The sequence below is a fragment of the Micrasema longulum genome, unplaced genomic scaffold (genome assembly GCF_059751315.1).
Source record: "Micrasema longulum isolate JH-2025_06_02 unplaced genomic scaffold, ASM5975131v1 h1tg001143l, whole genome shotgun sequence".
Classification (NCBI taxonomy): Eukaryota; Metazoa; Arthropoda; class Insecta; order Trichoptera; family Brachycentridae; genus Micrasema; species Micrasema longulum.
This window is the reverse complement of record NW_028278331.1, coordinates 18,137-41,963: the sequence shown is the minus strand read 5'-3', so window position 1 is coordinate 41,963 and position 23,827 is coordinate 18,137. Positions and strand designations below refer to the sequence as shown.

The window sequence follows — 23,827 nt, the reverse complement described above, 5'->3', positions numbered from 1 at the left end:
GTTAAAATAAGTTGTCTTTTTTTTTACAAATTTAAAAATGAGGTTATACGTCGATCGAAAGAAAGAAAATTTGCCCCCGGGGGTGCTGACAGCGCCGAGGTCTTAACTCTAGGGGTTATTGATTAAACCCATAGTAAATTTACAAAATGTACTTAACAGTTTTTTATACCCAATTAATTTAAATCATGTAAACAAACTTACATATTTTATGTCGTCATTCATCGTAATATTGTTTGTTTAAACCTATTTTTTCAAAAAGTATTTTGCTCAATGCCATAAAATAGACTTTTTGCGGAATCGCAACTTTGGCACGGACCTGAAAATGTGTCTTTTGACTTTATTTTTATATCCAATATGTTTATGTAATCATGATGAACTTACAAAATTAATTTTCTTTTTGAAATATTTAAAAAATAAAGCTTAAAAATATTTAAAAAATGAACTTTGTAAATATCGAATTATATAGTGTATTCCCAAAATTTTACATCATCACATTAACGTCTTAGTTAAAATAATGGCTCAAAGAGCATTTCTGTCAACGTGTCATTGGTATTTCAGGAAATGACTTGAATTGTCACTTGCGATTATCACTGTAACAACTATTTTACAATATAGGGGACAGATAGTTACCTTAGATTATAGTTTCTGAGTTAAGTTACTTTACCCCGAACACAGAGTGCTGTCCATTATTACTCGTGATGTACCGAACTACATCAATTGGCGCAGACCTGTAGGTGTATACTGAAGTAATATGTACGATATAAATCTTTGTATATTATGATTGTGTCTGTAACTAAGTAAACTAAGCAATATGTCAATTGGGGTTTCGTTTTATGTACATGATGTATCCACGTACCCTCGTGCGTCTTATAACTGGTATCACATTTGCCTGACTTACAATACATACACATTATAGTGAATTTCAAATGAATAAGATGACATTTCCTTTTTTTACACATTAAAAATAGTATAATTGCTTACTAGGTTTTACTATTTTGCAATTTGTGTAAATTGTATTTTAGAAATAAATTTTTTTTTCCCATAGAATTTTAAGAAAATATATGTAAATATTGGAAATGATCTAATTTCTTAATAAAAGCATGAAATAATCACACATTTATTTATTTTATTTCCATTACTAGCGGTGAGATTCTGAAGGCTCTCTCGGGGGTAGAACAAGTATTGCTAGCGCGTAATTAGTACGTAAATAACACTCTAGCAATGCTTTCTCTACCCCCTAGAGAGCATTGAGAATCTCACCGCTGAGTGATGCAGTGAGCCACTTCTATTTTTACTAATCAATATTTTAGTAGTCGAGTTTTAATAGAATTTTGAAATAAATCCAAGTCATTCATCACTCATGTCCACTCCTTAACCGGCTTCCGCATTATATCCGATTCTTATTTTTCAAATAGATCACTCCTGTTCTAATCAATATTATACTTGCATGTGGGGTGTAAAAAATAATTTATTTTATACTCTCGAGATCTCTTTGCAAAGTCACCGCACTTACGAAACGAAATTGTGACAGAATAAGCCTTCCGTTTTTTGGCATGAATGATAGTTATACAGGTTTACCAAATATGTGTTTTTTTTATTTCACTGTATAAAAAAAATCCCCTGTAAATAATAATTTAAGACTGGAATATTTCATAGTCCCTGGACTAAAGCGTGAGACTGTTCATCTTACCTTCAGATAACAAAAATTATTAAGATACGCTGCAATTGATTTACCAATGCAGTGCTCTATGTACCATTAGGTGCAGAAAAGGAATGACGATGATGATGATACCCAATGAAAATCTAACTGGTGTAAGGAATAAACAAATTACATAATTATGTACTGTGGTAAGCACATATTTGAAATAGTATGACACTTTTTGTTTTAGACTTTAATGAGGAAGTTCAACGCTATGGGAAATTGAATTGAATGATTTCTTACACGCGGTAAAAATTAGAGCATTTATTTGTAGGGTATTTCTCAAAAACATATGAGAAAAATTATAAAAACAATTTTAATAAAAATGAACTACATCACAATGACTAATGAATCAACCATTGACAGTGTTGTGATAGATTTACGATTTACGGGAACCAACTCATCAATCGGTAGAACCCTACAAAGAGAACTTGTGATGTCACAGGCGGTGTAATTGAACATTAAGAAACATTAAAAAATCATGTCGTAAAAGTATTTTTAAAAAACCAGTGATTTTCCTCATTGCTCAATAGGATAAAAAAATTACCAGAACGTTCTTGAAATAAAACAACTTCCTTCTTTCATAGTGTTTCTTAATGTGTTTTAGAAATTAAAACAATACATATTTTGATTACAAATATAATATGACACATTTTCTATTTTACAAGTTTAAAAAAAAAAAAAACATATTTGTTGTCTTCTAAGGAAGCTTTCGACACCAGAAGTAATGGTTGGTAGAAATTTTAATGATCTCTTTCGTAATAAATAGTAGCAATTTTAACAAATAAAATAATCAAATATCTATTCTGCTCTGTACATTTTTTAGCGCATAAATGGGATACAAAATGAAAATGGTTTTGCACAAAAATATTTCATTCTTGGAAGGAATTATGCCATGAGTAAATGTACATTATCTCTGTGATATGCTACGAGTATTACAGTAAAAATATGTCTCCAACATGGGCGCTTCTATTATAATAAGAGACATTTTGTAGAGCAAAATACTTCAATTATGAAGTTATTACTGTTTAATTATTACCGATTAACTTTATGTCAGGACTTTCATATTTGCTGATCGGAGGAAAACAAAAGTAATTTTACTGTTATATTTCCGCAAAATATTTTTTTTTTCGTAGAACGAAAAATAAGTAGGAAGAAAATTAATAAAAAATGTTTTTTTTTTAAAACGGATGATTAGCAGCTCATAAAATTATGAAGAAAATGGAAATAGGAAAAAGAAGGTGAATATCTGTTAAATTTATGTGAACATATTAAACGCACATACATTATAATATTCCATAAACCAGGGCTGGTGGTACATTGAAAACTCTAGCGGGGACAGAGGACACTTCGCTGGTGTGGAATTTACGTGCTAATTACGTGTCAGCAAACCCTCACGAGAGCGCTCAGAATACCAGCCAGAATGATTATTATAAGTGGTGAGAAGCTTTTGATAAGTTATTGAAAAGGTAATGAAGAATGCTAGAAATCAGTTTATTTGTTCAAATGAAACATATTAATTACGAAACCCATTTTCTGATATGACAGAAATGTAAAATATTGATGAGCTATAGAAATAGTAACACTATATTGCACTTTCTAGCTAAAGATTAATTTATGTTCACGTTAAAAAAGCAGTTATACATGAATTGTAACACAATAATACAGACACCGGCAATCTCTCCACAATTTCGTATAATCTAGAATAATAGTACTTACATTATTTATAAAACATTTAATACAAAGTGAGAGCGTAAACATTAGAATATAATTTTAGAACAGATATTTACACTATGTATATTATTATCACAATATCGGCACCCGACACGGGTCACTTGGGCGTCAAGTGCGCGGGAAACACGGGCCAGCACAGCTTGGTCGTCAGATAGTCATTGTGCACTTCCAGAGAGTTTAAGGCGTAGTGCAGAACCAGGTCCATGAGGGTAGGATAGATGTTGTAGGGCTCGGCGAACCCATATCCCTTGTCCGTCTTGAAGATGATGCAGTGGTAGAGGTTTCCTTTGCAGTTCACGGACAGTGCGAACTGGCCCGTGCTGTTGGGGCGGACCAGGAAGGATCCCGAGGGCTGATTCTGCAACAGGCTCTCCGCCTGCAGTCGGGTGCAGTCCGGCAGCAGCCACGAGTTCTCCTGATGGTGCGGCAACATGGCCTGGTCGAGTTCCGCTTCCTCCTCTTGCGGCGTGCACAGCTTGCTGATCTGCCAGTCTTTCATACCGCCTTTGAGCAGCCAACGCATGTATTTATTGCGCGAGGTGTCCAACGCTCGGATGTCGGGTTGCAAGCTCGCCATATCTCGTTCCAGAGCGCGGGAGGTGTTCAGCTGCGCCTGCACATCTTCCTCTAGGATCAGTCTGCTCTCGCTGAGGAGCTTCAGATGAATCTGCAGCATTTTGCAGTTGCTCATCATCGCGGAGGTTTCGTGAGGCTGCGTCTCTTTCTCTAATTTTTCCTGTAGACGTATTTGCTCTTCAAATATTTTCAGCGCTTGCTGGAACGAAAGCAGCGCTTGTCTTTTAAGTTTGGTATCTTCTTGTAGGCAGCTATACGTGTAGGAGAACTGTTGGAAGCTCTTCATTTTGGCCGTATATTGTTCCTGAATTTCTCGGAGGCTCGCTTTCAGCGATGTCAGGTCGTCCGAGTCGACGCCTAGCTCTTCATCATGAAGCGTGAGCGGGTATTCAAGTTTCACATCCAGGCTATTGTTACAATGTACCAGAGAAACCTTCTTGTAGTGGTTAACCAGTTCCACTACCGACTTAAACTCGTATGGCTCGCAAAAACCATATTTCCCGTTGCACTGAAATATCTTAATGAGCTTGCTAGAGCCATCTTTTTGGACGGTGAGCGTGTAACCGGTACCTTTGTTTGATGCATTGCGTACGAGAAATGTTCCATCACGAGAGTACATGAGCCTCTCCACCACGTCCTCCCGGGTGATGTCTCCCCAGTACCACTCGGCATCCTCCAGCCTGAGGGAGTCTGCTGAGTCTTCAGAGAAGACGCCGGTTTCCTCGCTCATCCTCCCCTCTCCCGCTCTATTGCTGCAGGCTACGCCGAGAACTGAAACAGACAATATTATTACATACATTGGAAAGACTATTAATATTATATTATAGTCTGCTTAAATTCAGTTAAATTGTACAGAATTGTATTTACGATTGCCACACAAAAAGAATTTAAAACATACAAAATAAATTTGTTGAACATTTCAATTACGGAACAAATGATAAATTTCCAAAATAGATCTAAGGAATGAATTATTTTAAACATCCAGGAATTTTACAAGAGCCCGTGTAATATGAGTCGTATACTTCCAATACCCGCCATCTCCATCATCGTGGATAATTTACCAACTTTGAAGAAATGTTAACATCTTTACCTGTAAAACAGTCATTTACGAAGGTGATGGCCTCCTCGTTAGATGAGAATCTCTGTCCTCCGAGTGCAACTTTTAGCTTAGGGGACAAAAAAACGTCACTCTGGGCTAGATCTGGCGAGTAAGGAGGGTGGTCAAGCAGTTCAAACCGTAATTTGTGGATTTTTGCCATGGCAACCGCTGAGGTGTGAGAAGGACCATTGTCTTAGTGACACAATTTTTCTTCTTTTTCAAATGTGAGCGTTTTTCTGTGATTTCTGTCTTCAACATCAATTAATGATGCGTAGTAATCTACAGTAATAGTTTTTATATTTTTAGCTAATCGATGAAGATAACTCCACGACTATCCCAGCCGAAAGCACAGTTTTTGCATTTTTTGGGGCCGATTCCCCCTTCGCAGTCCACTGTTTGGACTGATTTTTTGTTTCTGGAGTAGTATGGTGAATCCAAGTTTCATCTACCGTAATTAATCGGCGCCAAAAGTCTGATTTATTACGTCTTAACTGCGCCAATAGAGCGGTGTAAATGTTAATTTGAACACATTTTTGGTCCGGAGTGAGCAAACGTGGCACCCAGCGCGCGGTCAGCTTTTTCATGCCTTTCAGCTTTACGGTATATCATTAAATTAGCATACAGTTTGTGCAATTGAATATTACTGAATATAAGTAGGTAAACAGATATATAATATAAAACTAGTAATGTTATTAATCATTTCATTTTCTAAGCAGCCTTTCTACGCAGGTTGGCCAGAAGTAAAACATAATACCTATCTATTATATAGGGATTCTTCGCAGGATCCCATCTAATAAATTGCACATGCAGTATTCTGTAATAAGGTTCTACTAGTATTATTATTTAGGTCAATGAAATGATTATCTACTGCCACTTTAAGTGAGAGATAAGGACAGAGATAATTGAAATTATAAAGATGATGACAGTAAAAACACATGTTGATATGCATCCACAAACAAATAAGTTACTCTATGTTCACATTCATTTTTTGTCCGTCAATGGACGAAAAATCAAATGCTTATAAAATATTGCCTTTACTGCATATTATAAAGTAATTGCATACACATCTAATACTGCGAATACTTAGTATATTCTAAAACTAAATCAGTTACATTCATTAAGTCTCACTGTCAAAGGAGACACTCTTCCTATTACTAAGTAGTCTTACTAAACGTAATATTTTTTATGTTGTTCTTAAATATAGGTTATGAAGCAAACGCCATAATAATCTATCGTTCAAATAAGAAATATATTAGAGAAATTAAGGTAACTCGGCCACTGAAATATGGTGACAACCGATAAATTGGGATAGCCTAATACGAATTCGGAAGTTTTACCACAAGCAATTTTTGAAGTAAGATATAATTAACAAAGAGAAGTGAGGGTGGATTTCAATAAAGTTTTTTGTAGTTTGTTTCCGACATTAATTAATTCGTACTGTCATGAAATGTATACCGTTGACAATCAAGACCATCGAGCCGATACGTGTTAAACAAAGAAACAGTCATTGAAATAATACATTTTTAATTAAAACTTACCCAAAATATCATCGTAAGTGTTTCCCGACTATTAACATGCATATTGATCACGTTGTACTAAACGAAAGAGGCAAAAAGACTATCTAAAATTCCATTTTCCTTATGTCAAGCACTTGCCGAGGCAGGAGCAGGCAGGAGCGCAGGCCAACCTGGGCCAACCTTCCTTTAATCTATGGAGATGGAGGCGGCCATAACCATAGAAGATGATGAGTGTTGTTGGTTATGGTTCGAGAGAGAGTTTTCGTTTCTTTGCATACCTATTTTTTTTTTTTAAATAAATAACTAACTCCTTGAAGTAAATAATATAAAGCCTAAATATTGTAAGACCAGTAAATAATAATGCAACTCCTACACAAAAATATACTTCTTATTAGTTTTTGATTTTTTTCGCCTTTTTTCTAGGGTGTTCTAGCTGATTCTAACCAATGCAGTGTCGAGTTATATATAATATTTTCTTCGTTTATTTACTCATAAATTTATGTGTTAGTAATACATTACACAAGTAAATGCGTTTGTACTTAATATTGAATACATTATTTATAGCGTATTTCCAACATGACATAATTAATTCATGGACATTAGGTGGGGGCAGGAGATATTAAATATTACGGAGAGAAATGTTCATATCGGAGAGGTCAGATAGAAACACAGGACAATCATCATTTATAGAGCACCCAAAAACACATGGTTTGAATCTTCCTGATCAAGTTGACACTCCAGATGGCAGAGTCTCGGACGTGGATTCTTAACAAGTGAAAGCTTTTGGAGCAGTGTTTAATGCGCATTTTACATAATATATAGAGGACGTCTTAAATTTGTTCTGAATCACATAGGAAAACTAAAATTTGTCTAGTACATTTGGTTTATGTTGGAAAGAATGTTTCTCTTTGGCTTTGGACCTTAAGAGAAGGCTTAGGCTGTTAAATATTATTTCCATGGCATGCGTGAAGTTGTTAAAAAAATACTCATATCTTTGAAATTTTCAGAAAATATATTAGAAGGCAAACAATAATTTTATACTTTCGTTTGTGAAGTAAAGGTATACATTTATATATATTACGACTCTTGTGAAGTATAAGACCCGAAAGCTTTATTATATGTGGGTGAGATTCATCTGTCTGAACCATTTAACATACTAGGCAACGCATGAAATTTTTGTTTTGAGTATGAGCCAATGACAGGTCATAAGCTCTGTAAATAACTAGACTTCTATATTCACTTCTCAAAAATGTTTTCCCTTTCGGTTGCAAAAAAATTAGATCTAAATAACTCCCCAAAGAAGAAATCCAGCCTGTCTACCAAAATCTGGACATACTCAAAACATTGTTCATATAATAAAAAAAGGTGTATTTATTAGAGGATTTGAATTCGTCTGATGTTGACAAACATCCTGAAAAGAATTGGCAGAAATAATCTGTGTGGGCTGTAAAAGGCCGAGGTATTTTATAATATAAAGAAAAAAAAGTCAAAGCGTTGTGTTGTTTATAATATGATCATTGTAAAAAATTGTGAATATTTTTGGCCGAAATTATCATGATTGGTAAAAGTCCTCAATAAAGAAAAAAGAAACATTAACATACTAATGGAATTATTATATAATAATTAATTTGACAGTAATGTTATAATAGATTTATTAATAGACCCATTTTATCAGTTCATTATGATCTCGGGCACCTCCAAGGTACCAAGTGTAGGGACTAAATTAAAGCGATTCCGAAAGGCGTGCTGGGTTGCGATCACAGAACATCCGTTCGAAAAGAAGGCCTCAACGGCAAACGCACGCTCCTCACTAATCTAACGCATGATGACGACTAAACCTCTCTATATTTATAAATATAGTTCTGCCTCTCGAACGAGACTACTAGCGCTCCGCTACGACATCAGCCGACTGAATGGCAAGCATTTTACAAAAAGAAGTTATTCTGCCGCACCCTGTATATTCTCGAAATCATTTAAATTTTGTTAGCAAATTATAAATATTCCTTGAGGTATTATAATATTAGGAATTATAATCAAAAACAGTATTTAACTATTCTAAATCTCTGAAAAGCGATACAATAGATTTATCAAAAACTATGGACCACCATTCAAAAACTGGAAATAATTTTGAAGAGGTAGTTAATCTTTTTGGTGATTTCCTTAAGAGTGTTTATGATAGTATCAATAAATGTACTCTAAATGGGTGCGAAGGTTTTCACGGTCACTGTTATCAATATGTTTATTTTTTGGGTGATACCGTGTGTGTTGGATTTGTTCCGACGTTTCGCTCCGTTTACCCTGAAGATGGCTCCTGCAATGGTAGCCGAAACGTTGGAACAAATCCAACACCCACGGTATCACCCAAAAAAGAAACATATTAGTACATGTAATTGTTTGCCTGAATCCAGCATCAATACGGATTTACAATTATCTTGTGTCCACATTGAACTATCTCATATAAAAAACAGTATTTACCATCTCGAATATAAATGCAGTTATGGTCCAGATAAAATCCCATGAATATTTATAAAGAAATGTGTTGATTGTCTTACTTTTCCACTTTATTTCATTTTAAATAAGTTGCTCTCTGAAGGAAAATTTCCAACATTTTGGAAATTTAGTTACCTTACCCATTGTCCATTTTAAGTGGAATGGCGCAGTGAATTTCGTAACTATGATTTTTTGCTAAATATTTTGATTTTGATTAAATAAAATGATAGAAAAATTATTAACAATTTATTAATTTTATTTAAAATTATAAATTCAATATGCCCTGAACTTTTGACACTCATTGATTTTCAAGTACCAGTGAGAGTAACAAGGCGTGTTCAACTGTATAGTAAAATTGCAACAATCATATAAAAAATATGTATATTCTAACAATTCTGTACTAAATCGGCTACATGCACTGAGTAATAGACATTCGGATATAGGAGAGATATTTCTAATTAAATTTCCAGCTTGTAAATAATTACTTATAAAACATTTAAGTGTAGGTTCAATCTTTTAATTATGTTTTTAATATCCATGGTAAATTTTGTTACTGTTTATTAACGGAACATATTTTCCAGTATTATTACATTACTGATTCTGTATTGCAACCAAATCATATTTTTACTATAGTTTCTATTTTCTTCTTCTCTCTGGAATTTTAGGTTTTTACGATATTTTGTAATTTTTTTCTTTTTATATTAATAGAATGTATTGTTATTTATTTTTATTACCTATTATTATTACTCATTTTGTATTGTAACTACATTGTCACAATTTCTATTTTTACGTTCTTCAAAGATACCTTATGAGATTTTTTTCATAGAAACTGATGGTATTTGAAAGGGATAGTGAGGTTACTGACTGCATAATAAATGTAAACAACGAATGTCTCGAGCAAGTAGAAGAATTTGTGTACCTGGGAAGCATGTTTTCAAGAGATGGAAGAGTAGAAAAAGGTGTTGAAAGAAGAGTGAATGCGGGCAACAAAATGAACGGAGCACTAAGCACAGTAATTTCTAATAAAAATATGTCAATCGAAGCTAAACTGGCAGTGCACAACGGAGTTTTAGTCCCAACACTTATGTATGGAAGTGAAACATGGAACTGGCAGAGGAAGGATGAAAGCCGAGTGAACGCGGTTGAAATGCGATCTCTTAGACAAATGTGTGGGAAATCAATGTATGACAGGGTTACGAATGATGAAATCAGGCGAGAGTGTAAATCTGAGACAAGTATAATTGATAAGATTAAGAAAGGGTCTCTGAGATGGTTTGGTCACGTAGAACGAATGGACGACGAGAGAATGGTAAAACAAGTATATATGGCAAAAATGAACGGCAACGTTAGACGAGGACGACCAAGGAAGACGTGGCATGATCAGATAAACCAAAATCTTAAGTCTGGTCATGTCAAAAGCAGACAGAACCGAAGGGCATGTATGACAAGATGTATGAATGTGGAAGAGGCTAGGAGTGTATGCCAGGATAGACGTGTGTGGCGGTCCATTCTCTCTGCCTACCCCTACGGAGAAATGGCGTGATGGTAGTAGTAGTAACTTAAATCCATATTAATTATTATAATAAAATTTTAGTTTTATATAGTACTTTTATTAATGAAGTATATTTTACACGAGTTGAATGCTTTGCTATTTCTAGATTTGAGTATATACTCGTATATAGATTAAATGAACACAGTCGAAAATTTTATATCAATTATTGCATTTAGTTCAAATTAGATGATTTTTTTTGTGTTTCGGATTACACAATTTGTGAGTATATGCGGTGATAGGGAATTTTGATAAAAAAATATTTGAACATAGTTTTTCTGTCACCATCTTGCAGATGCCTCCCCGATACGTCTGTGCGAAAAAGATTTTTGTACGTCGGACCTTTAATGCCCAACTAAAATAGACAAAATCGTCATTTCGTTGTCCGCTTCTCCGCACCTCAAAACTCAACCTATTTTGTTATTTTTTTAAACAGAGTATCAGAATAAAATTTTCTGTATCTGGTACATACGTATTGCGTTTTTATTTTATTTTATTTTAAAATTATTTTTATTTAAAATAGTTAAATAGATTCCAAACTCTTATGAGTACATTTTTTTATAAGTTATCTTTTATTTAGCCTGAAAGCACTCTAGAAACGATTTTTTCTTCTTTAGTAGAATCAATAATAAGATATGGTATAAAGTCATGGGGACATTCAACTAAAACTAATATTAAAATGATCCAGAGTCTAAAGTTCTCTATAGTTAAGAGAATTGTAAAAGCAGAGATTTACAGACTTCAATTATTCTTCTCATTCTTTTATTCTCTTGTACAAAACACTTAAAACTCTGCCAGTTCGAGGATTACTGTGGCTTTGCATCATTTTAGAACAATTTAATAGTAATAATTTCAAAATTCGTCTCAAACATAAAACCATAATCCACGATTCACGCATAATGATGGTTAAGTAGTACCAAAAATATGTAACAAGTATGGTAATAAAACTCTCAATTATTTAGTACCTAGCATTTAAAATTCATTGCCAAAAGAACTTAAATTTAATACACAATGTAACAAGAGAGTGGCTACTCGATCAAAAGTTTATATGTGAATAGTTGTCAAACAAGCTTATTTGTAAATAATTTTTTTTTAATATTTTATTCTCGTATTTGAAAAAAAAAAATTGTTTATTTGTATGCATATTAATGATCTTTCTGGCTGTTAATTATATCTGTAAATTCATTGTTTTTATAAATTTAGGTAATATTATACAAGGTAGTATTAATATAAATCTCCACCAAGGCACAGAAAGTGGATTTAGATTGGACACAGAAATGCTTGCACATTTTATAAAAATAAAACACTGGGGTATTTTTGATAATACTTATAAAAGTTCTTGGAACGGTGTCTTCAAGTTAGTGCTGTTGCCTTATTCATTGACGCTATAAGTATATCGTCAGGTTTCTGGCACAAGATGGTAACGACAAATTTTTAAAACGTGAGATCCTTTCATAACTGGCATCAAATAATCTTTGTTTAAAAAGTAAGTAGAAATATTTCATATTTTATAATTGCAAAATATAAGGTTTTGTAATATTCTAATTGTGGTTTTATTTGAATTGTTGATTTGGGATGAGCTTTTAACTTTAAAAGCGCAATATATCACAATTAGTGAAATGTTAGTTACCAACTTGCGCCAGAAACCTGACGATATAGTGGTCAGTGGTAGTCAATTAGGTTTGCCACATGTCCCGGTTTTACACATCAGTCCCGGCCGATTAGGGATTATGTCCCGGTCATGTGAAAATTTGCACAGATTTTGGGATATGAATAAATTATCTTTATCTTTTTTATGAGTGTCCAATTTTTTAATAATAAAGCGACTTTTGGGGTTTACATTAATTTAATTTCTTTCCCCCTAGTAATAATGAATGTTCAAAATAATAGTAAGATTCATCTTTAATTTCATCAGTCGAGTTGATTAGCTTCTTCCACAAGTCTCCACAGTGAGACATAATGGTAAGTCTAGTAATAATGAATGTTTAATATAATAATGGGATTCATGATGAGATAGCATCATTAATTTCATCACTCAAGCTGATAAGCTTCTTCCACAAGTCCACTGAGAGACTGATGCCCTTTTTCCCCGGAAGTAATTCTCCATTCTTCTCGTAAAATTCTCGGATATCCACGTACGTCTTCCCCTTAAATTCGCGGACCTTCACTAGCTTGTTCTTCTGCAGAACCCACGTGGGTTCCTTGTCATCCGTGCGGGCATCGCTGCTTCCACTTTTGCTTTTTTTCGAAGGAGGAGGGTTTTTCTGTAGAAAATAAAATGTCCTTAGTACTTTCAGAAAAATCTTACACACACATTAAGCCGAGGTATAATGTGTATTTAATACATAAAAAAGGTAAGTAAAATTTATTTTAAAAAAGAAACAATATAAATTAAAAACAAAACAGATGGCATGCCGTGACAAATAGAGTAGATGTTTCTAAAATGCTAATATATTTTCTAAAAAGATTGCTAATTGATAGTGCATAATATTGTCCTGTCCCAGCATATAACCTATTGTCTACGGGTGAACAGCAATTTGGAGGACAGGATAATGTCGATACATCTCGATAGACATTGTAAAAGATAAACGGTCAGGCCATCTCCGCAGGACAATGGATCCCAATCACCGCGCGGCCGCATTGTCCTCGTGCAAACACGCACGCGAAGGACTTTATGACAATAGCAATTAGCTTGATTGTTATTATTTAGTTCGTTCTTTAACAATTACAATACATCTTGGTATAAAATAAACAGTTTTTTTCGCGAACTTGCTCTTAATGAACGCCGCCGTGTATTCATTTTCGCAGCGCTCACGTGTGAATTGCGGTCGAATTTTCGTATTGTCCCATCATTCCGTCCTGCGCGGTCGAGGCCGTTCACGGAGCTAGGACAAGACAATATTGTTATATCTATTGTGATGTCCACATGTAAACGATGCTAAAATATAGAATCCTCAATTTATAAAGGCAGCAATTTTATGATGCTATAGATTGAGGTTAAATTTTATTTTTAATCAATACTCCTTTGAAACACTCACATCTATAGGTCCGTCATCACTATCACTGGAATCACTGTCAGGTTTTTTAGTTTTTGGCATTATAATTTACGGTCAATTTCGATACTTTTATTTAAAGTTCAAAAATACTGCAGAAAGACGATTGATACCTCTATAATGCGATGATCGATCGATTGCCGGTTGTCAGTTGTCTGAGTTGTCAGAGTATATTTATTTTATCTATGGTTTTGGGGATTTGTGGCCGGTACCAACACCTCCTGGACTCGAGTCAAAGTCTGGCCACTAAAATGATAATGGCTATTCGCTTAAAGTTTGTTATTGTAAAAAATAATAGGTTATGATTAGCTTACCAACTATTGGGTTTTCGAAAATTCTGACGCAAAGGTTTAAGATCAATTTAACTATGCAGATGAACCTCTGAATTTTTGAATCATGGTCCATACAGATTTTAAAGTGCTCGAAGGGGAAAGTCGTTCGCAAAATTGAGACCTTCCATATCTTTTTTTACTCCTTAACAACCATCTGGTACAGGTTGAAAATGTTGACCCCCCCTTCACATTAGAAAACAACAACAAGCGGATTCGTTCTTCATCAAACGCATCCGTTTTCAAAATCATCCTGTTCTGTCTAAAGTCCAATATCTTCATTCCATTTGCAATAATTCTCCTCTTTGGCGAAACAAAAATCACCCTGCTCTTTCGATTAGTCACGAGCGTTTTTCCTATTTTACTACTAAGATTTTTCGATATCATACTTTACCACTTTATTCTTCTCCATATTTCAGTTTTTTCTCAAACGTTGAAATTCATCTCGATCTTGGCTTTTTAAAATTTCAAACCACTCACAAATCGATTTCTTCTATTAATATTGAATTTTCAGAAATTATTAACTGTAAGTGGCCCAATCACAAGTATGTATTTACCGATGGTTTGAAATCAAATAATGGCGTTGGCGCTTCCTTTCTTTGTGAACAAGACAATTTATTTGGTATTTTTAAACTCCCTTCTTTACTCTCTAATTTTAATGCTGAATGCATAGCAATTCTGGAATTTTTAATCCATATTGAAAAAATGAACTATTCGCAGTCCGCTATTTTTACTGATTCACTCAGCTGCTTAAAATTACTTGAGTCATCGCCATTCAGTTCTAACTTCTCAATTATCATTTGTAATATTTTTGCTTCTCTTTTTAAATTATATCAATGCGCCAAAAATATTGTTTTTGCCTGGATTCCAAGCCACATTGGAATATCAGGCAATGAAAAAGCGGATTCTCTTGCAAGGTGGGGATCTGAAGTTGGTAATTTAAAATACGACCGGGTGAATTTAGAAATATCTGAATATTTCTAATTTGATTAGAGTAGTTAATTTCGATGCTTGGAAAGTGGAGTGGAATTTTTCTAAATTGTCAAAGGGAATTTTTTATAGTAATATCCAGCCTGATATTCCCTCCAAACCTTGGTACAATAGCGCGTGTTAACTCAATAGGTCTAGGATTGTAACTTTTTGCCGTATCAGATCTGGCCACTGTTGCACTCCGTCCCATCTTTTTAAAATTAAAATTTTAGACTCCAATGCCTGCGAATGTGGTGGCATTGGAGATCTTAATCACATTTTTTTTAAATGTCCTTTAATGACTGGGAGGAAAAAATTATTTGATATTTTACTTATGTTTTTTATAACCTTTCCAATTCATTTATCTCAATTTTTTTCTTGTACAAATTGTTTATTGATCAATTCTGTTTATATTTTTTTAAGTTCAAACTGTTCCCTATTATGATTTGTAATAATTGTGTCATTGAAATAATTATGTTTAAATGAATTCTTTATTTTTTTACAATAAATTTATTTTACATTTTTAGGTTTATGTAAAATATTTTGTCATTATTACTTCCGGCGTTCAATTTTTAATTTTAATTTTATAAGTTATAATTAATCATTAATATAAGATTAAGTTTGTTAATATTTGTATTATTCTGTTGTAATTTTTATAGTTATTAAGTTCTATCTTCCTTCTAATTTTACTGTAAGATTCTATTTTCTGTTAAATAGGCACTATCAGGTTTTGATGGGTTTTTCTGTTAGTGCCTATTTCAATTTATGTTGAAGTTTTTGTTGGTTTGGATATGTTTTTATTATAACAATTGATATTTCGATGTTATTCTTGTACGTATATTTTTCTTGTCTTTTGTTTGTAGCTATATTGTTATTCCTCTTTGTTTATGTTTTTCTTATGTTTATAAATAGGTAAGTAAATTAAAAATTACAAACTCAAAATATTGTTAACATCATTTTTGTTACCCTTTTAAATATTAGAGCCAGAAAACTTGTTTTCCATAGATTAAGAAATAAGCCTACAGACAATGACAAATTAAACAAATATTTTAAAGGAAAAATCAATTCATATACACAATTATATAAAAAGTAGGAGAAATTTTATCAGGACCAGCTGTTTTACGAATATTTAATGATTTTATTTTACTAATTTTATTTGAAACAGAAATATTACAACTTGTTATATCTAAACATTCTTCAAGAGAAAAGTGAGGAAAGTTATCATCAAAAGCTTCGTCATAAACTTCACCAAAAAACTTGCAAACAAATTTACAGTGTCTTTCATATTGTTCACATGTTGTGAATTATAAGACATGGACACCGATAAATTTGAATTATGATTCTTTAAGATTTAACATAATTTAAAAAAAATGTTATTTGAATGTATTGAATTTTTAACATCACATATATATTTGTTATAACATTCAACTGATAGTTTGGCAAACGTTTTTTTAATATTTTGAAATGTAATATAATCAGCAGTACGACGCGTTTGCTTATTCATTTTATGTGCTAACTTTTTACTACAAACCATATTTGAAAACCATTACTTAGAAGGTTTATACGTTGTTAACGGAACAAATTCGTTTATAATATTATAAACGAATTTGTTTTGTATATATACAGAAGTATAGAACTTTTAAAGCTTAATGTTAATATATTAAGTACTTTTAAGCTTATCACTAACTTGAGCGTAGTCAGCTTAAGAAAAATTTCGTGAAATTGTCATCTGTTTTATATTGTTTATTGAGTTGCTAGATACTATTATCTCTAAAAGTGGATGATAGTTATCAACAGGCAGTAATATTTCTAGACTTCGTTCAACTTTGATGGTAAAAATATTAGAAAACAATAAATCAAGAATATGACCACTGTTATTAGAAAAAAAATATATATTTAAAATTGAAGATTTCTTAAATTTTTTTTGGGCTTTAAATTCATTTAGTTCTAATTTTAATTGTATTATCATGACGGGGAATACAAATAGAAAACACATGGCGAAGTAACTTCTGTACCACATATTCTATATGTCATATGTCACCAGGAAGACGGGATTTTCTCAATAGATTCAATAATCTCAAGTTTCCAATCGTCGGATGTTCCCGCTTCCTTTTAAAAATCAAATCTCATCTTAATTTTTATCAACCCTGCCATCTCTCCCAACTAACAAACTAAACCATAAAAATACATTATTTTTCATTTTCTTTGTATTCCCTCCGTGATCTGCTCTAATAATAAAGTTGTGATTATTTTTAAAATTATATTTTTGAAAATAAAAATATATTTACTCTCCGAAAACGGGGAAGCAGGCAGATATATACGTTTTTGTTTTTTTAATTATTTATTTATTTTGGTGCCTCAGAAGTAGGTACTGCTAACCGTCGGACATAGCCTGCGAACGCGACCGGTTGGCAAACCAAAGAATCAGTGATGTAGGTAAGCCTATAAAAGTACCGTCGCACTGATCGCTCGCCCTTCTTTACCTCTACAGCCTACCTACTACCAGGATCCACGATCGTAGTCCTCCGAAATTATTGTTAACCACGCCGTAGAAAATATTTGTATAAAACATAAGTTCAGTGTTCCATTCTTTTATTGAAATATTCAATAATATAACTTATTAATTTTATTGTATTTAATTTTCGCTAAAATAAACAGTGTTCAAATATCATGTAGGTACGACTTCTTTTTATTTATAACAAGCGGACCCGACAGACGTTGTCCTGCCCGAACGTTAACTTGCCTGTTATAAGATGGTTGAACAAACGTTTTTTTCGTAATTAATTACACACGTTATTTATTTTGGACTTGTTTAAGTTATTTATATATTCGTAGTAAGGGTTTGTTTTTTATTTATCTCCAAGTGTGATTGGCTAAGAGGCTTTATTGTGCTCAAATCAAAACCGTGCAAAAATCACTTCTTTATTAGTGCCACAATCTATGGAGAAAACACGTGAAAGCGTGTTGATGAAGAAAAGTCAGACTGCGTTTTACCCTGAGCCTTCTAAAATTATGACACTCAACTCATGCCTAGCATGAATTTAGTCATTTCCTAATCGCCAGCCGTGTTTTGATGTGACCTTGACATTTAATTCGAAACCAAAATAAATTACGAAAATGACAAAATACATCCTTTTAACTTAACATGTTTCATTACATTACATATTTTTTGTACGAAATATTCCCAATCAGCAAAATGCTGGTTTAAGGGTATATAATTTATTATGATACAATAGTTTTATAAAAAGTCGATAATTTAACATTACATATCACTAACACGGGCTGTAAGAACTATTTTGTTCGGGTGTTTTTAAGTACGTATATGTTTTGTATATTTTTGAGATCATTAGAAAGTGAATTTTTGAACTTTATTGCTGAATGTCAAAAACCTTTTTTTTTCTGTTGGTTCTAGGTTGTTTCGTAACCAAATCTATTTGATATATACCAAAGTAAATATATAAAAAAAATACCTGCCTGTGTCGTGAAATCGTGCAAAACGTATAAACGTATAAAAGGAAAAAGACTTTTTATTGATAAGTAGGAACCTAGATATTTGATCATGATTGAATTCCAAAACTAAAAATTATCAATATTTCCAAACATTGGCTTGCCTGCAGGTTTAGCAATCGATTTTCGTTTATTTTATTGGTTAAAAGGCCTCGTTGTACTCAAATTAAAATCGTGCAAAAATTAATTCTCCAAGTTATGGCTGGATTATGATCCACGGAGAAAATACGAGAATACGTGTTAATTAAGAAAATTCAGAGCTCGATTGACCCTGAGCCCTCTAAAATTATGGCGCTCAACCCATGCGCTACGCGAACTTAGTAATTCTTTAATCGTCAGCCGTGTTTCGACGTGACCTTGACATTTAATTCTAAACCAAAAGAAAAGAAAGAACTAAGATAGACCAGATCTTGTCTTGAGGTAGTATTTTTTTTTTGGCCTAGCTTTAATTTTATTTCGTTGTATTTTATTTCATTTGTACCCGTATTTAGTATGGGATAATACGTTGAAATGAATTGTATAAGTCCGTCAATAAATAAATAACAATAAAATAAAAATTAATGTATCGTGAAAACGTGGAAAATTTTTCCAGATAAAAGGAAAAATACTTTTTATTGATATGTAGATACCCAATTACCAGTGGCGAGCGGTGAGTTTTAAAATTGGTAAGCTATGAAAATTCTGATAAAATGTCCATAGCGGTAGTATGGCATATAAAAAACAAGTCTATTGTATATTTAATAAATAATTCATAACAAATGGCTCCAGCGGCTAATAGTTTCAGTAAAAATATTTTCTAATGTAGCACAAACATTTGATTTAAAAAATACAATTTCAAAAAACATAATTGCAAAAAAAAATTGGAACCCCTATGGATTCGAACCTCCGCCCAAGTCATTAGAAAGCGACGACCCATCCGCGCAGCTATTTCGTGTTTTGCGCCAAATGTCGAAAAAGTAATTAATAAATTAAATAATTCATTAGCGCACCGGTGCGTCTTCGGCTAAGTCAGAGTATTATAACTTGTCTTGAAATAAAACACTATTTCTTAATAAATGATAATAATTTAAAAGTATTCCTTACCGAGTACGATAGTTCACCAAACAAAACATAAATTATGTTTTAAGAATCATTGTTTCATCGACTTTTAAAGCACATTATTATTCACAAAACGACATAAGTTATACATATTATAATTCTTCATATATATATATTCTTAACACTATACACTAGTAACGTTTTTATCATAACTCTAACTAAATTTTAAAAGTTTAAATGGATACTGAAGAATAACCTACAATATTCAACTGTCATCGTATGCACAAAAACGAATTACAATTAAAAAACAATAAGCGAATCTTTGTTTTTTAAAACCCACTAAAGGATTTATACTATATTATGGATTAAAATATTTATTCGTTTCGATTAAAATATCAAAATATTTATTTATTTAAAAGCAAATTTACTTTCAAACCACCGAAACATAAGATTGATAAATTACTTACGACATACAAAATATATTCGTTATCTCTTTCTTACACATAACGAGTGCGTATATTGTCACCTCCCTTAGACTGTCGTAAGTCAAATTGATGTATTTTAAAGAATACTAGCCCTTATGAAAAAGTATTGAAAGACTAAATTGCATTAATGAAAGCTGCAAGATTTTACTGTAATCGCAAGTGTAATTTTTCGAACGAGATTCTAAAGTTTTAGGTTAAAGACGTATTTGAATTAGTGATTTTAAAGTGAGCAGAGTAATCTCGTGTAATCCAGTAGTTATAATTTTGGCCAATAGAGGCGCAACTGGTCGCTGTATGGAATAAAGGAATATATAAATTTACTTACCCAAGAAAAGTAATATATTTTTTTGGTGATATGTTTTTTCCTAATAATACTACAGTATTATAAAACATTACTTACGACGTCAAAAAAATATGGTAAGCTGCATGTAATCGATTACAAGGAGCATTCGCCACTGCTAATTACTTGTTTAAGATTGAATTCCAAAACTAAACATTTTTAATATTCAAATATTGGATTTAATTACATAAGTAGGTACTTGTTTGTGGGTGAATTAAAAACCATGATATAATAATTTTTCAAGAGGATTGTCTATGACATGCATTAGTGGCGGTTGATTTTGTGTGTCATAGAAAATTATAATTGTGTTTAATAAAAGTTTAATTGAAAATAATGTACTAATTTGTTAAAAAACAGTGGGTTAATATATTATTTTTATACCATTAAGTGTATATAGTAGAATTAGTTCGTTTTAGTTTTGTTTTATTACGATTTTCCTGAAACCTTTTGAGGTTTGCCAGGTAACAAAACTTTTTTTCTTCTTTTCCGCATGTGTAAATATCCTTTAATTTAATTTCTTTTCATTATAATATTTTTAAAAAAACATGGATGATAAAGATCCGGATCACGACACGATCCGGACACCGGATCCACCGGATGGATCCCAATTTGATTCATCGTGCGGCACTATGGATACAATTCTAGACCCCGCCAAATTTGTAACAGTAAAGACCAAATCCAAAAATGCAAAACTTATGAATACAAAGAGGAAATCGAGTTCTGATTCAGACCGCCCTCTCCCACACAAACCTTCAACCTCTCGACCTCTGACTTCTGCAACCCCAGGTACCTCACAGATCCTAAACGCAGTTCCACCTACCACCACAACTACCACCACACCTACCATCACACCTCTCAAAGTTCAATCCCGAATGTATAATGGAATGGACCGCGCACCATTCATTGTACACGTAACCAAAGTACAAATAGACGGCGTCACCCCATTCAACTTGTACGATATTGACTTCGGTTGATTTCTTCATAGAAATAACATACGGACTGCCTAAGTCCGTCGGTCGTAACCGTGTTTCGGTGGAGTTTAAGACGGTAAACGAGGCCAATGCGTTTGTAGCATCTGAGATAGCCGAAAAACCGTATTTTGCCGCCTTAGGCAAGATGATTACTTTAGCAATTTTCCAGGACTTTGGAAAGTAACCTATCTCTAAACATCTATTGAACAGTAGTATGAATGTATCTATATTGTCTTGTATGATCTCAAAACATATATCACCTGACAAACTATCCAAACCCGGAGCTTTTTTGTAGTTGAGGCAACTTGATGCGAATATGAGTTTATCTTTTGTGATTTTAGGATCATTTTCAGATATGTATAGGCCTTCCACGTCTTTCCTGATTTGTTTTTGAGTTGTATTCTCATTGGTGAAATCATCATCTGGATAGAATGTATCAATGATAAGCGTGGCAGTGTCATTTGTGTCTGTTCACCAGTTTGTGCCAGATTTGAGTATCGCACTTATTGATTGGTATTTCTTTTTGCTTAATATTTGGTTAATTCTATCCCATACATTTTCCTTATTTTGTCCTTCGCAGAAGGTTTTCCAGCTGGATATTTTTGCCTCTTATAGAAGAGGCAAAAATATCCATTTAACTATAGAGTTTGGATGTATTTTTCCTTTTCCGTGAGGTAGTTAGCTAACAATGCTGTTTTTCTTCTGCCTCGATTTTGAACTTTCTGAGTTTTATTTTGGGTTGTTGAATTTCTTTACTTCACCATGGTGGTTTTCGTTAAGTATTTTGTTTTGGTTTCCGACAAACCTCTTGGCATCCGTCTTGGTTACATTTCGTAAGAAGTTCAACAAAGTTTTCAATATCATTAATGTTCATGGTGGAAAATTGGACTGTATTAAGGTTGTTTTCGTGCATATGTTCCTTTGTTTTAGCACACAACGTTTTTCAATCCAATTGGCCAGTGCAGAATTTCCTGGTTGACGTACTTTAGCTATGATATTTTGTGTAGTTCGTTTTAAGGAAAAAATGGATCGCATTATGGTCAGATAGTTGTATAAGTGATTAATTTACTTTCCACCCATTTATTTTAGTAAGGAAGTTATTTGTGCAAAGTGTCAAATCGATAATGTTCTCTGATACTGTATTCCATCTTATTGCCCTAAAGGTTGGTGTGGTGCCTTGGTTTAGGAAACAAAGGTTATTGGATGCAATAAAGTCACACACAATTTTTCTTCTGGAGCAATTTTTAGATGAGCCCCACATCATATGCTTTGAGTTGAGATCTCCAGCTATTATGATTTTCTTTTGTTTAAGAGTTGAGCTTTTAAGGTTTAAATCATCCATCAGTCTGTTAAGGTCGCAGTTGGGCTCGGCATAAATAGATATTATGGCGATATCCAGTTCAGAAAAAGCCGCACAAATCATGTTATTTGTAAAGACATCGTATATAGGAACACATATTATTTTTTGGTTGAATATAAGTATTGCCGCTTTATTTTTGTTAACGAAGTCAGATTGTATGGCTTTGGAATACTTTAACATTTGCGATGTCTTTAATGTGGCCCGTGTTTTCAGTGTACGGTTCTTGTATTATACCGATATCAATAGACTTTGCTTGGCATTCCCTGGTCAGTTCTTCTGTAGCTGCTCTGCTTCTTTGAAGGTTGCACTGAATGAGTTTTATTTGACTGCCTTTAGCATTGGTAATCTACCCTTTCCCGGGCTCTTTTGTCCATCAAAAATCTCAATAGACATAGTGTGCTGGTTGCAAAGTGGCCGACATTATTATTTTTCCTCGAGACACAGTTAAAACATTTTGGTTCAGCTTTATCTCTATTCGAGAAGTCCTTTGCAGAGTGATCCAGGGTACAGTAGGGACATGTTTCTTCTCCCTTGCAGTATTTTGCGATGTGGCCATAAGCGAGGCACTTGTAGCACTGAGTAAGTGGGCTTTCATCGGTAACTTTAACTCCAAAGTAGCCAATATTTACCTTTCCAGCATTTGTAAGTGCTTGCTATGTTTGTGCACTGGTTTCAAATACCACATTAGAATATTTTCTATTGTCTATTGACCGTTTTTGTTTCTTTTTTTGTATTTTATCGACAAATCACCTTTGTTAATTTTCAAGTGGGTATTTTGGTTAATAATGGATGCGTTGATGTCTTTCTCCGTGATCCCCTTAATCAGTCCGTTGAAATCGACTAGCGGTTTCTTCTTGGTGCCTTCATCTACCGATAAGGTGTTGGTCTTATTTTTTATCTCATTCTTTATCTTATTCCGGTCATTTAGTGAGGCACAATTATTAAGTATTTGTTGGTTTCCAATTTTCCGTAACCCAACAATACCGATTCCAGATGTTCTGACGTTAATGTCTCTTAACGAGCCCTTCAATTTCCTCACTTTTTGTGGTAGGGTCGTTTGATTTGACAATTAGTGAATAGCTGATATTTTTGAAAACTTTAGGCCCTATCG

General features: G+C 33.2%; 2 protein-coding genes across 2 annotated transcripts; both read right to left on the bottom strand.

The window, feature by feature from the left end:
* Positions 1-3,175: 3,175 nt before the first annotated feature.
* Positions 3,176-6,820, bottom strand: Pi3K21B (phosphatidylinositol 3-kinase regulatory subunit alpha). The gene is made up of 2 exons (XM_088233703.1): positions 6,647-6,820; positions 3,176-4,780 (listed from the first exon to the last, which is right to left on the bottom strand). The coding sequence occupies exon 2, from the start codon at positions 4,737-4,739 to the stop codon at positions 3,531-3,533; it is 1,209 nt and encodes a 402-aa protein (XP_088089829.1). The 5' UTR covers positions 4,740-4,780; positions 6,647-6,820; the 3' UTR covers positions 3,176-3,530.
* A 5,633-nt stretch (positions 6,821-12,453) lies between these two features.
* Positions 12,454-13,859, bottom strand: Ssb-c31a (single stranded-binding protein c31A). The gene is made up of 2 exons (XM_088233704.1): positions 13,703-13,859; positions 12,454-12,928 (listed from the first exon to the last, which is right to left on the bottom strand). The coding sequence occupies exons 1-2, from the start codon at positions 13,760-13,762 to the stop codon at positions 12,668-12,670; spliced, it is 321 nt and encodes a 106-aa protein (XP_088089830.1). The 5' UTR covers positions 13,763-13,859; the 3' UTR covers positions 12,454-12,667.
* Positions 13,860-23,827: the final 9,968 nt, after the last annotated feature.